The sequence below is a fragment of the Mesocricetus auratus genome, unplaced genomic scaffold (genome assembly GCF_017639785.1).
Source record: "Mesocricetus auratus isolate SY011 unplaced genomic scaffold, BCM_Maur_2.0 Super-Scaffold_100030, whole genome shotgun sequence".
Lineage (NCBI taxonomy): Eukaryota > Metazoa > Chordata > Mammalia > Rodentia > Cricetidae > Mesocricetus > Mesocricetus auratus.
This window is the reverse complement of record NW_024429211.1, coordinates 13,811,478-13,826,414: the sequence shown is the minus strand read 5'-3', so window position 1 is coordinate 13,826,414 and position 14,937 is coordinate 13,811,478. Positions and strand designations below refer to the sequence as shown.

Here is a 14,937-nt window from a genome sequence, read left to right as displayed (position 1 = left end):
TGCTGGGATGGGAAACAGAAGGTTCTAGAATCAAAGCCTGACTTCATTTTAATTAGCTCCCAGGTTGCTCTCTGAACCCTGCCTCAGTTTCCTCTTCTGTTCACTGGAACTGATGGCACTTTCCTCAGCTTCCCCGCTAAAGTTCATCTTTGCGGCTGTGCATGGCACGGAAGGCACCCAGTGAAAGTTAGCGACAGTAAGGGTGAGTTCCTGGCACATTATCACACCCAGATTTTAGCTCACGGGATGAAGCTCTATTGTTTTCTTGTCTCAATACCGTCCTGTTCTTTTATAAGACATGGACAGTATTTGAAACGTTAGCTTTTTAAAACATTGTTACTTATGTAAGTATGTGTAGCGTGTGTGTGTGTGTGTGTGTGTGTGTGTGTGTGTGTGTGTTCACGTGTGCACATGCATGGAGGCCTGAAGTGGAAGTCGGTGTCTTCTTTGATCACTGTCCTCCTTAGTTACCGAGTGTCTCACTGAATTCAGAGCTGGGTTAGTTTGGGAATTGATTGCAGATGGGTACCACACGCCTGTCCATTCTTCGCATGAATTCTGAACAACAGACCCCTGGTCCTCCTGCTTGGCTGTAAGGGGTTTATGCCATGAACCATCTCTTCCTTTTACATAAACCCCTAACAGCAGAACAGTTTCTAACACGGAGAAATCGACTTCCTAGCACTTTTGAAAGGCATGTCTTCTCCACGTCTCTGCAGTTGATGGAAATTCTTATTGTGGGAAAGCGTGGATGTCCTTTAACAATTCCTTTTAAATCACCCACTGGACCCTTTTCTTTATGGTTTTTTGTTGTTGTTTTTTGGGACAGGGTCTTTCCTACATAGTCCTGGAACTCACTATGTAGACCATGTTGGCTTCCAACTTGCAGAGATCTACCTGCCTCTGCCTCCCAAGTTCTGGGATTTAAAAACAGCCACTGGCCCAGTTTTGAATGGCAGTTACATAGCTCTCACATGCCTTCTGGGCCATGACAAACCCTAGGATAGAAAGTTGAAGTGGGGCTGGAGAGATGGCTCAGAGGTTAAGAGAACTGAGTGTTCTTCCAGAGGTCCTGAGTTCAATTCCCAGCACCCACATGGTGGCTCACAACCACCTGTAATGAGACCTTTATGCTCTCTTCTGGAGTGGAGGCAGAACAATGTGTACATAATAAATAAATAAATCTTTAAAAAAGATTTGTGACTATTAAAAAAAAGGAAAGTTGAAGGGTGTGAAAATAGAACCCATATTTAAGGATGAACAGGGGTATCTGAAGACTCTAAAAGAAGCATTCCACATGAAACGGGAGGAAGTCCATGTGGTGTGCCCTTTCTAGACTTGATTATTAGGATGCCAGTGGTCATTATTTTTTTAGGGACAGCATCCTATGGGCTGTTCCTTGCTGTTTTAACACACTCCCACATAATGAAAAATTTCTCTCCCATTTGCTTCAAGTAGAAGAATAAAGCATGATCTTTTTTTTTTAAAGATTTATTTATTTTTGTGTCTACAGTGTTCTACCTACATGTCTGCCTGCAGGCCATAAGAGGGCACTAGATCTCAGTACAGATGGTTGTGAGCCACCATGTGGTTGCTGGGAATCGAACTCAGGACCTCTGGAAGAGCAGCCAGTGCTCTTAAACCTCTGAGCCATCTCTCCAGCCAATGATCTTAAAGACTTCCTTTGGATACTACAGTGGCATTTTACTAGATCCTCAAGCTGGTGTACACAAATCTTTAAAAGCACACAGGCTCCTCACAACTCATGCTTGGGTAATCACATTCCCTAAATTGCCCTGGTGGTCTAGCTGTGCCTTTATTTGTATGGCAAGGAGAAGCCCCCAGTGGAGTGAGATGGATAAGTCCTTCAAGTTTTCACAAATTAATGCAGCCGACAAAGTGAATTTGTATATGGGATTGGAAGCCAGGCAAAGGTAGTTCTCATCTTTGCTCTCTAACAATGAAAAGAGGCCATCAGGGAGGTCCCATCGCTAAGAGTGTGTAAGCATTATGATGCCCAGATTCCAGAGTAGGGTAATGTGTTCCCCTGATTCTGCCATTAGATATTGTAGTGAGGGTTATACACTCATGCCATACAGATACTGAGAGTTGAGGGACTGTTTCTAGGTGATCAAGGTCAAATCCAAATTACTGCAGGCTTTGGGGCAACATGTCTGTCACAACATGTAGTGTTCTTGTCAGCTTCCAGGGCTACTTACCCCCTTCACTACTTTTTGAGGGTGGGATAAGGCCCTTGCATTCTAGAATGTGGTCCACCCTCTGGCTTGGAGGTGGTTTCACTAGAGAGCTCTCTGCCCGTGGAAGAGAAGGCCTCTGTGCCTTCTCTGTCCTGATCACACATTTGTGGAAGTGAGCAGAAGTTGGCATGGCCTCTCTGTGTGTCTGTTTCAGAGTCACGATTTGTACCCGGTGTGTCTGGTCCGATGTCTGGGGACCCAGTACGTTTCTGTGTATGGTGTCAGCTCACACAAGGTCTCTGTCGCTCATATATTTGCGTCCACACGTCTTCTGAGCTCCCTCTGGGGCGTAAACCGATGGTCTTGATTCATTGCATTGTGCGGAGGGATCAAAGAAACCAAGTCTCAAAGCTTCATACATGGTATCACAGAAAGAAGACATTCTTTTCCTTCCAGAAGATTCCTGGGTTGGGGAAACCTTCTAGCTATTCTATTTAGAGAAAGAAAAGGGAAGCAAGCTCGTGGAGGAGTGTGACTAGGCCCATGGAAAAGTATGCCTACCACCTGGGCTTAGAGCTGTATCCTGGCTGTGGCCTGGAGTTAGAGAGAGGTCCAGCCCTGCTTAACTGCCAGTGTTTCTCTAGTGAGACCCTTGTGTGTCTGCAGGAGAGACCACTGCCCTCTCCAAGGGTCTCACAGCCTCCTCTGCCCCGGCCTTCTCCAGTAGGCCAAGCTCTGCACACCTTGGTCCCAGGTATTTGTCCCACACAACCCTTTGTCTCTTCGCAGACTCTTTGGTGGGAAGCCTACCAAGCAAGTGCCCATCACCACAGCCGAAACCATGAAAAGCGCAGTGGTTATCTCCAACCCTCATGCCACCATGACCCAGCAAGGTAACCTAGAGTCCCCCTCAGGCAGTGGCGTCCTGAGCAGTGGGAGCAGCAGTCCTCTCTACAGTAAGAACGTGGACCTCAACCAGTCTCCGCTAGCCTCCAGCCCCAGCTCAGCCCACTCGGGCCCCTCCAACAGCCTCACCTGGGGTACCAGCTCGTCGGCAGTGAGCAAGGACGGCCTGGGCTTCCAGTCTGTTAGCAGCCTGCATACCAGCTGCGAGTCCATTGACATATCCCTCGGCAGCGGTGGGGGCCTGAGTCACAACTCCTCCCCTGGCCCAGTCACCTCCACTAAGGAAGACTCCCTGATGCCTTTTGTCCGCACCAGCAGTGTGAAGACCACACTGTCAGAAAGGTTGGTGCCATGCCCTCAGGAACGTGTCCTTCCCCAGATACAGACAGAAGATTAGGGATCCAAAGGCCTATGCCTGGGAGGTTTTGTTCTTTCATTTTTTTCTTTCTCTCTTTTTTCCTTCTGGTTTTTCTGTTTTGGAACTCTGTCTTTGGACCAGGTGGGCCTTGAACTCAGAGATCCGCCTGCCTCTGCCTCCCGAGTGCTGGGGTTAAAGGCGGGCGTCACCATGCTCAGCTTGGTTTTGCTCTTTCTAATCAATGTTCCTTGCTGGTCGAAGCCAGTTTAGGTTGCAGTTGGCCTGGACTGCTTCCTGCTGTCCCTTTTTTCTTTCCGGATGCTCTTGGTGCTCAGAGCTACTAGTTGGGGACAGATCTCTGCCACTGTCTGAAATGACATTCAGCACTGGAATGGGTTTGTCAGCCTATTGACAACTTCACCTGCTCCTTCTCATGTAACTGAGCAAGCAGAGTAGGTGACCTGGGGAGGTTTACTGTCACGTCAACACCCTCCTGAGTTGCTGGCCACGGTGATAAGAGATGGGAAATCTGCATGAATCCGCAGAGCCTTGATTCTGCTACAGTTTGGGGTGTGTGTCTGGTTCCTGGACCAGGCACGGGGCACAAAGCCAGGCCAGTCTTGGGAGTGAGAGAGGTGTTCTGACCATTGTGTATAACAGTGCCTCTTCCTTCTGTCTAATGTCCCTTCTCTTGTTTTCTACCTGCCTGGACTCCTAGCCCCCTCTCCTCCCCTGCTGCTAGCCCTAAGTTCTGCAGAAGTACCCTGCCCAGGAAACAGGACAGGTAATGACATCATAGGCCTGCTGGGCCTCCGGGTTCTTCTGCCCGTGTTTGTCGTCAAGCCAGCTGTTCTGTGCGAGGCTGTTGGCCCGAGGCTCCCGCTTGTGTCTGTGGCTCTGGTGTGCTCTGTGTCAGCCAGGCATGCCGGTGAGGGCCCTGCTCCACTGTCCGCCACAGCCCAGGGAAAAGGCGGCGAGCGGGTGGCCACCCCAAGCCCCGCCTCTCATCCTGGGGCCGTTGGAGCTCTCACTGGCATCCCCACCTTGGTGTCCGTGGCATGTTCCTGCCTCCCAACGTCTTGCACTTTCCTCCCTACCCCTCCAGGTACTGTCTGCCACCCACTGTGCCGCCTGGCCCTCACCTCCGTCTCTCCCCTGCACCCCACCCCTCCCGGCCCAGCTGGCTCTCCTCCCTTGAAGGCTTTTGCCGCAGTCTGGTTCATCCGTGTTGTTTCAGAGTATCGTGTTGTGCGTGTCTTGTGTTCTGCAAAGATGACGGTCGAGCCCCCGGAGGGCTGGGGCTTCACGACTGGAGAAGCCTGGGTCCGCCCCCCAGCCCGTGGGTGGGCCTCAGAGATGGGTGTTGACCCCAAGTTTCTGGAGGAGAGGTGCCTTGGCCAAACATAACAAGCAGATGTTGTTTCATGCTTGGGGGGGGAGGAGAAATTAATGGAAACCCCCATCCACAGCACTAACTTTGTTTCTGTCAGGCTTACAAACCAAGCCTTTAAAACCCTGTAGTTTAGAAATTCAAATGCCTTGACTCTATCAGCCAGCATGTTCCAACATGCCCACCAGGCTCCTGTCCAGGGCTCAGCTCCTGGCTACGCCCTTGCCGGGCAGGAACAAGGAGACATTGAGAGGGACCTGGAATTTACTTCATCACACATGAATTCCAAGTATGCAGACGGCTGCTGCCTCTTGAAACTCTCCAATGAGTCTCTGCCCCTTCTTGAAACCTCTGCCAGGGGCCATAGGGTTGCAGGAGAGGGACTGGGGGGGGGTCACAGGTGGGGGCCTAGGGCGGCACAGGCCGTGCTTGTAGGTGGCCCAGCCCCTGCCTTGACTTTGAACCTGCGGAGAAGGAGGAACGATTGGGGTTCATGACTCGGGCCACCTTGTGATGTGGGGTAAAGTACGCAGTGGCGCAGGTGCAGACAGGTTTCTTTTACGTGCTGTGGGGACGTTCTGCATGCACGGCTGGGGGGGGGTCCTCAGGCCCCTCCCTAGCCTTCCCTCTCCCTCTGCCTCCTGTGCTTCTCTGAAGTTCTTGATTTTGTTTTAACTTTCCTACAGTGACCCGCACCTTGATAGGAACACTTTGCCTAAGAAAGGACTCAGGTATCTGTCCCCTCCTTGCACCCGTGTCATCTGTTGTGGCCGTGGAGCTTGGCTGTGTCGTGCTGTCATAGCTGGTGGGGCTGGGCTGGGCTGGGGGGTCCTGGCTTTGGCCACCGCAGCTGGGTTTCGGATGACAGACCCCTCTCCTCCTCATCCCTCCATTTGTGGCTTACTTGCTTGAGCACGGTCTGTGCTTTGTGAAGCTTCATGTGACGTAGCCATCTCACAGCCGGCCGCAGCCTGGAGCTGGGAGCAGTGACCGCTCCTGGGGGCCAGCAGGAGGGACGCTGGGCACTTCATGAATGTCTGTACGCACAGCCGCTCTCAGAGGAGAACATGACTTACAGCATGCTGCTTTCTTAGCTGCCCCCATTTAAAACTCCTAGCTTCTCCCAGACTAGAGAGTCAGCCTGCCATGCATAAGGTTATGGGTCTAATCCCCAGCGCCACCAAATAATAGCAGTAATAATTAATAATAATAGTTCGCTTGAAAAAATAACCTTTGTGGCTATAAAATGCTGAAAGAGTTCTCTTAATGTCCTAATCAGTGATTGGGTCGGTTATCAACACCTACCAATTCATGGATATGATTGTTTTTGGTGGAAAGTACAAAAAAAAAAAAGAGAGAGAGAGAGAGAGAGAGACCACCAGAAAAGAATGACTTTCCATGCATAGTAAGTTGGGCCTGGGCCGCTTATCTTGGTGAAACAGGATGCTCTAAGTCGACGTTGCTCGGATCATGTCCATCACATCTCCAGCCCGATCGCTCCACTTTGCTCACACGCCCCGTGGACTTCTGAAAGTGCTGCTTCCCAAAAGCCTTGTTATCTGTAGCCTCGGCTTCACCCTGCACTGCGTGCTACATTCTTTCCCTTGAAAAAGCAACTTGGAATGAAATGTCTTGTTGTTGCTGTCTTGTGTGTCTCTAGTTAGTAGCCCACAGCTCTTCGAGACCCAGAACTTTTCAAAGCTTATTAGCATGGGTATCAAGACAAGAAGGCTCGTGTCCGTGCCTCCCAGCAGAGTTCTGCACCACGGCCTTGTGTGTCAGCTAGATATGCAAACGAGTGTTGGATGCCGCCATCGCCCCTTGAGTGAGACTGGGTCTTACAGAGCCCAGGCTGTCCTTGAACTTGCTATGTAGCCGAGGTGACCTTTGAACTTAGGATCCTCCTGCTTCCACTTCTTAAGTGCTGGAATTGCCAGCGAGTACCGACATACCTAGTTTTCGCTGTGCTGCATGTAGAACCCATGGCTTCCTGTGCCCTAAGTATGCACTCCACCAACTGAGCCGTTTTCACAACCCACTGTTACCCAAAGAGGGAGCTAATGTCTAAATAGTTACCTTTGGAAATACTGTGCTCGTGTATGTAGTAGATCTAGTAATGTTATATGGTCCTGAGTTTGTTTATCATTTATTTTTGGTGTTGGATTTTTGAGACAGGGTTTCTCTGTGGTGGCTGTCCTGGAACTCTCTGTGTAGACCAGGCTGACCTCAAACTCACAGAGATCCACCTGCCTCTGCCTCCTGAGTGCTGGGATTAAAGGCATGTACCACCACCACTCCACTAGCCCCGGATTTTTAAAATTGATTGTCTAAGCATTTAGGATGGGGCTGTGTGACAACTATTCACAGGTACTCAATGCACCTAAATCGGAGGGTGCCCCGACCATGTGGACGGTGCAGCAGTCCCAGATGCTGCCTGTGAGAAAAGTAGGAAGCGACTAGAGTTTTGCAGTCAGACAAGCATGAATTAGAATCTCAGCTCTGGCCCCCAGCTTCCCAGAGCATATAGCAGGACCCAGTGTTACCTCACTGTTAAATCTAAAGCCTCCGGGAGATGACGCCCATAGAGGCACCCACCCATCAGAGATGCTCAGTAAATATTCCAGTCCGCTTTTGGAATGCCCAAGGAGTTAGACCGCATGACTTCTGAAGGCTCCCCATATTTAACACACACCAGTATGGGGCTGTCTTCATGAAATCTGTCAGTGCTACATTGTAGCAGTTGAGGGTCTGGGGATGTGTGTTTGACTGCTTTTGTAGCAGGCGGTGAGAAGCCCTGGGTTCAGTGTCGTGGCGCCGCCCCCCCCCAGTATTTTATAAAGTATGCATGATTTGACATGCCTGAAATACCAGTCCTTGGGAGATAGAGACGGGAGGATCAGAAGTTGAAGGTCATCTTTAGCTACATAGCAAGTTCAAGGACAGCCTGGGCTATACGAGACCCTGCCTCGGAAAAACCACAGCAGCCATTGTAAACACTAGCACCGCAGGGCTCTCCAAATCCACCCACTGGCCACCACGATTCCAGGCCGTTCATCAGTGTGTGCAGATAGATGCCAGCAGTCAGCTCATTAAAAACCTCCTCGAACTCCAACAACAACTCTTGCTGCTCATCCTGTCAAGGAGGGGGCTTTGAGGCGACCCTGTCATGAACTAGCATGTCCCAGTCACACCCAGGGATGCCTCTTTTGAACATTCTTAGTCTTTCTCCCTTTAGGTGTTCCCCTTAAGCTGAAAGGAATTATAATTTTCCCCAGATGCAGCCAAGTACAAAAAAATTTTTTTGAGAAACTTCATAAGTTTCAGGGTGTGTAGTGATGTGTGTCTCTCACCCCCCACCCCCGTCTTAAATATAGTTTTTCTTTTTACATAGCCCTCATCAGCTGTGGGAAATGTATTTTCGTAAGTGCTGTTCATTCCAGCCTGGTTTCTGTCTCCAGGTACACTCCCACCTCCCAGCTTCGCACACAGGAAGACGCCAAAGAATGGTTGCGGTCCCACTCTGCTGGGGGCCTGCAGGACACTGCCGCCAACTCCCCCTTTTCCTCTGGCTCTAGTGTCACTTCTCCCTCCGGAACAAGATTCAACTTCTCCCAGCTTGGTGAGTAGCCACTCTGCGGGGCAGACGCTGACTTGTGTTTTGAAACAAGCGTGTGACCACATCCTCCTCGGTATCTGATCAGCTCTCAGCAGTGCAGTCAAGGAAACGGGAAACTGCAAAAAATCTGAGTACTTTTCAGTCACATCTGGCCCCTGGGTCACGTGTGATTTAGGATGGCCACAAATGAGGCCAACGTTTACGTATGTGTGAAGGGTTTTGTTGCTGTTGTTTTGAGACAGGATTTCTTTGCGTAGCCCTGTCTATTCTGGAACTCATTCTGCAGACCAGGCTGGGCTTGAATTCAGATGCTGGGATTAAAGTACACACCACGGACTGGCATGGGAGGTTGTCATAACTCAGTTGTACTGCATGGAGTATGGACTCTGTAGATGACAGCCTCCTGTCATAAAATCTAAAGGTCAGACACACCCAATGTAGTCTTTTTCCTGCAGCGAGGATAAGTAAGATTCGAGCAGTGGCTTGTACTATCCCACTATTCAGGGTACATTAGGCTTCTCGGACCTGTGGAAAAATCAGTTTTCCAAACCATTCCTCATTGCTTTAGCAAGTGAAAAATAAGTTTTAATGAACAAGTGTTCTTTGAAATGGCTGCTGCCTACATAATGTGTTGACTGACACACTGTGTGTGTGTGTGTGTGTGTGTGTGTGTGTGTGTATGTCTGCTGGAATGCTGAGGGATTCTCTATTAGATACAGACACATAGGTGCAGAACCAACAGACAGGATATAAAAGAACAGTCCAAAGCTTTGTAGTGAATCAGCAAACAGTGGAAGAGAATTGATCTTGAGGACTATACAGTCACAGGAAGGGGTGCTGGTCTCAATGTTTAGAACAGCAGGCAGCTTTTCTGAATATTCTAGACTTTGCATTTAGTCTAATGATGTGTGTGTGTCTTGTAATCATGGGCATGTAATTCCACTCTACTGAATGCGTGCCTTTGAGTGCAGTGCGCATTGCTAACATGGACGGGACTTTGGATGAGAAAGCTCAGCTTAGCTCAGGGACGTTGCATCCTTGCCTTGCCGCTCTGTGCATGCTGTGGGATGATCCCTGTCTGAGGCCGTGAGACCTATGTTTGTAGTGTTCTTTCCCAGCCATAACTCTTTGCAGCAAGAGGTTCTTGTCATGTGCAAACGCTTCCTATCTGATCAAAAGCCTATTTGGACTATTTTGGGCTTTTGGCTTTACAGAGGATTGTTTCAGATGAACCCGGGGAGTAATTAGCTCATGCCTGGAAGGTGACACTGGCCTGCCTGAACGTGCCAAGTTGGAACGTGGGGCCCCGAGCCTTGCTTTGGAACTGACCCACCTTCCCTCCCATATTTTTAGCTCTAAGCCTGTAACTCAAATGCTGATGCGACTACCTTTTAGAAATAGACAAGGGAGTGAAGTTGGCAGGCACACACACTGCTGGCGATAAGCAGCCACTGCGTGGTACCCGGCTGGGATTCAAGCAGAAGTATGGACATCCAGTATCTCATTCTGCTCCTCTGGTTCCAGCAAGTCCCACCACTGTCACCCAGATGAGCTTGTCCAACCCCACGATGCTGAGGACCCACAGCCTGTCCAATGCAGATGGCCAGTATGACCCCTACACTGACAGCCGCTTCCGGAACAGCTCCATGTCTCTGGACGAGAAGAGCAGAACAATGAGTCGGTCGGGCTCCTTCCGGGATGGATTTGAGGAAGGTAAGGGATGGAGGAGCTCCCCCAACCTGGTCCCTTGGCATGGTATACTCGACGCTGCTCCCTCCTCTGCTCACTACAACTCTGGGGTGGGGATGAGGGGCTCTCACTAGGAAGATCTGACCCTTGGGTAACCTTTCAGGAAGCTGAGGGAGGAGGCCTCTGCAAATATTGCAGACCCTCAGCATTGACTGAGTTCTGCCCGAGGCTCCCCTCTCTCCTGGCCTCGGGCCATGACTTCTTGGCATGCATCTCCATCTTGAAGCCCAGCCGCTGGCTCACTCCGTTGGCAGAGAACTGCACTGAGTTCAGCTCCCCGTGCCCTGCAGCTCTGGGGGCGGGCAGCCCTGTTTGCATCTAGTGTTTTCCAGCTTTTCTCGAGATGTGGAGTCTCAGTTTTTACCCTTTTCCTTCTTGGGCTGGTCCAGCCACGGACATTTATAGCTTTGTTTGTTTTCATCAGCGTTTTGGAAGGAAAGTTCTGGGGGCTACTTTGTCAGCTACCTTCAACTCACTTCATTTCTCTCACCCTCTGTTCCTTCACCGGAGACATTGCCTTAGGGAGCCCCATTCTCCAAACACTGGGTTTGGGGGAGGCTGAGAGCAGGCTCAGCAAGGAGTGATAAAAGAGAGTGGAGTTGGGCTGGCCAAGGATGAACCCCAACTCTACTCCTCCTTGGGCTCAAGAGCTTAGGCAAGATACTTACCGCTTTGTTCCCTTTTCTCTATAAAAATGAAAGTAATAATAGCGTTCAGCTTATGGAGCTATAAGAGTGAAAAGATAATGCATGTAAATGTTAGCACAGTTACGTTATTGTGCGTTGTGGCCTGTGGGCTGACACCCACGTTGGTTTCCTGATGGCTGCCAGCCAAGGATGAGAATTCAAGGACAAGCGGAGCCCAGTGGGACTCTGTCTCTACTGAAACCTTTTTGGTAACAGCAGAAGAGAATGTAGGGGTGACTCATTGACGATCCCCTCAGTGGGGTATAGGCTCAGTGTACTTCCAATAAGAAATTTCAAATCATAAGGAAGGAGATTCAAGGTATAATCTTCTGCCTCTCAGCTTTCTTTCTAAGAAAAGCTTAAAGGACTTGAGTGACGGAGCACTTGCTTGTTGGCTAATCTTGGTGACTTGGGGCTCTCCCAAGATTTATGTCCCCTGTAGCCCCCAGAAGGGCAAGTTTGTAATCCCTTATATGGAAACTGCTGGGCTGGAAGATTAAGGAGGAGGGGAGCCTGGGTGACTAGGGGCCTTTCGTTAGATTTAAAGTCTGGCGATCTGTGCTGTGATGGCTCTGAGCAGCACCATAGAGCACATACCAGTCCTAAGGCAACGGAGGAGGAAATTTGTCTTAGGGTATTTTCCTAGTCCCCGATTGGCCAACAATAGATATGGTGAGTCTCCCTCTGTCCCTGGGGACAGTTCCTGTGGAATGTGTTCTGTGCTGTCCTCATCATCTGCCATGTATAAGCCTGCAGTAATCATGAAATAGTACCAAAACTTGTCCTGACAAGTATACTTGGCCCCCACAAAGGCCAGGGACCATCGAGAGTCATCCTCAGCTAGCTATCAGGCAGTCTGTGTGGAATCAGGCAGCATGATTGCAGACCATCTGGGATATCATATAGCAAGTAGACCTGCATTCCCACAAGCATCATCTATACTTTTGTAGTAACACGGTTCATGGTAACGTGGAGCCGAACTACACAGGCAGCGATGTGTTACTGCACCGCGTAGATGTGGCCTCTTCTTCTTTGGGAACTTTGCCATTCAATTGGGTTTATTCCTTGCAAGGTTGTTACATAACAGAAACAGAACGGGACTTGTATAATTGGGTTTTTAACTCCCTTGAGTGTAGTTTTTTGTTTGTTTGTTTCATTTTGACTTGATAAATTACCAGTGTTGTAGAAGAATCCAGTGCTGTAGGGGAGTCAGATCTCATGCCTGGCCAGGTAGACCATCCTGGAAATGTTTATTTTATGCTGTGAAGCAGGATTGAAGCTTAGGGAGCATTAGCACAGATGTTTGTGAGATTATGCAGTTTAGTGAGCACTTAACAACATTTGAGGCAATGGGAGTCGTAGCCATGTAGATCAGGGGCAGCCTTTTGAAGTATTCCAGGTAAGTTCAGTACCATAGACATGATATACTACCAAAGTCACCTTTGGCATAGGTACACTTAAGAGACGCTGGAGGTATCTTTAAAATGGATGTTGGGGCTGGAGCGAGGCTCAGAGGTTAAGAGCAGTTAAAAGCATGTACTACTGATGCAGAGGGTAGGAGTCTGGTTCTTAGCACCCACATAGGGTGGCTCACAGGTCCTCAATTTTGTGCCTATTGGAAGATCACACAAAGGGATTAGAAATGCATTACAAAACACACCAAAAGTTCTTTTTAGACTTAAGAACTTTTTAAGGTTGGGAGGCAAAGGCAGGCAGATCTTTGAATTCAAGGCCAGTGTGGTCTACAGAGTGAGTTCCAGAACAGCCAGGGCTACTCAGAAAACCCCTGTTTAGAAACTTTAAACTTAATTAAAAACTAAAGATTTTCTGTTGTGTGTGCCATGCCATACACGTGGAAGTCAGAGAACGGCTTTTAGGAGTTGGTTCTTTCCTTCCTCCATGGGTCCCGGGTAGAGAACTCTTGTTCATCAGGTTTGGTATCAAACACCCTTACCAACTAAACCATCTTACCAGCTCACCAGAAGGATTTTCAAAAGTGAAAACCAGGCAAGGCGTTGGTGGCGCATGCCTTTAATCCCAGCACTCGGATGGCAGAGGCAGGCAGATCTCTGTGAGTTCCAGGACAACCTCCAAAACAATACAGAGAAACCCTGTCTCGAAAAACCAAAACAAACAAACAAAAAAAAGTGAAAACCAGGACTTACCAAAGCAGGTTACTGGAAAGCAGATCCTGCACTTGAATGGTATGAGCCTTAAGCAAGTCCTGTCACTCGCGTTCCAGACTTAGACAATCTTTGTCTGTCCAGCTGTGGAATTCTGGAGGTACAGTGAGAACCACCATCATGCTCTAGTGGTTTTGGAGATGAAACTCTCACAGTCTGGGAGGATTCATGTCCACGCCCCCTCGCCCTCCCCCCCCTCCCCCAGGCTTGATTCACATCTTCAAGTTCTGCCAGCCCCAGCAATTCAGGCAAGCCGCGTTCTGGTTGGTGGGGGCTCAGAACGTCAAGGAGGTTGTTTCTTTGGATCATAGCCTTGCCGTTACCGATTTCCAAGTGAGAGGCATTAATTACAGAGCAAAGTAATGACCTCCACTTGAAACGTGCCAGATGTGCCTCCCCTGCTGAGTCCCTAAGCTGGTCCTGACTGCCGGAGACTGAAAACCCGGGAGACAAAACATAGCCAGAGTTTGTGTGCTGCTATACTGAGGCCTCCGAGCCAGCCCCGCTGGTGTGGCTGGGGGCGACTAATATGATCCCCGTGTCTCTTTTACCAACAGGCCTCCCAGGCACTCTGTCCGCTTCAGTCTGTCACACAGAAGTGCCTTGGTACTTCTGATCCCATGGGCATGTTAGCACAGAAAGCCATTATTGGCCATTAACACCTTAGCCTGCTTTTTTATGGGGTGTGAGTCAGATGAGTCATGCTTAGTAGAAAAACCTGGAGAAGATCTAGAACCTGCATTACCTGGAAGGGTGGATGTGAATTGTGGTGGAGCCCCGGCCTCAGACATAGGTTGGTTTGAGGCAGGTAGGGTTTAGAAGCACCCCCTGGGTTTAGAAGCACCCCCAGACGGAGAGCTGTACTGGCAGAGACTTGAAAGCAGCCAGCGCCATCAGGAGTGCGTCTGGGAAAGAAGCCCAGGGTAGCAGCATCGCCTTGGGTGAGAGGAATACACAAAGGAAGTGTGTGAGGTCAAGGGAGATTTATTAGACATGCCCTAGGCAGTTTCCCCAAGTGCCAGACGGAACTGTTTGTCGATATCTTGCTGGAAGACAGCTTCTACTAAGAGGGGTTGAGCATGCCGCTGGGGTGACAGGTGAACTCCGTAGTGTGTGTAGAGATGTTTCCAGCCTGTTTTGGTCATGGGAGGGCCCCTACTCTGGTGGAATGTGGGGACATAAGGCTTCCCACCAGTGGTCAGGGAAAGCTGTATCCACTTAAAACACCTTCCGTGCCTTGACACAGGGCTAGGTCTGCCTTCCAGACAAGTTGCTAGGAGGCTGTTGAGAAAATAAGAGTCAGCTTTCCTGGAAGAGGGGCAGCTTGAATGCCCAGTCCCAGAAAAGAGCACACTTCACAGTGAGAGCAGATGGCGGAAAGGCCCCTCCCGCGGGAGGTGGCAGGGATGCTACCAGTGCATGAGTGTGTTTCTGACTCAGAACCTGTGGTTACAAAGCAAGGAGAACACCCTTGTCTATCATGTGTAGACATTGTACAAATGCAAGTCCTATACTTCAGCAGAAATGTGGTTTCAACTAATACTCTGCTACAAGGCTGTCTGAATTTATTATGACCAAAGACCCTTAGATTCAAAATATTCATCTATAAGCGTCTAGTGGGGTATGAAATAAGACAGCTTTGCCACACAGTCACAACCCTGAAGAGTACCTCGGACAAGGGTGGGTGCAGTCTGAAACAGACACAGGCTGCCTCTGAAGAGCGCGGTTAGAATCTCCACAGCCACGTTGCCCCGCGTTTGAACCTTGGCTGGTATGAACGTTTGGTTACATGAATATATGGTTCCGGAGTCATATGTTATTTTGCTAGTTGAGAAAAATGTGGTACTACAA

At 49.5% G+C, this 14,937-nt stretch overlaps 1 protein-coding gene across 1 annotated transcript in view; it reads left to right on the top strand.

Annotated features, from left to right (window-relative positions):
• The window catches only part of Nav2 (neuron navigator 2), a 347,498-nt gene that overhangs the window by 288,871 nt on the left and 43,690 nt on the right, over positions 1-14,937 (top strand). Inside the window, 5 exon segments of the mRNA XM_013122863.3 lie at positions 2,988-3,446; positions 4,181-4,246; positions 5,539-5,583; positions 8,311-8,471; positions 9,993-10,181. Of these exon segments, the coding sequence (XP_012978317.2) occupies positions 2,988-3,446; positions 4,181-4,246; positions 5,539-5,583; positions 8,311-8,471; positions 9,993-10,181 (920 nt within the window).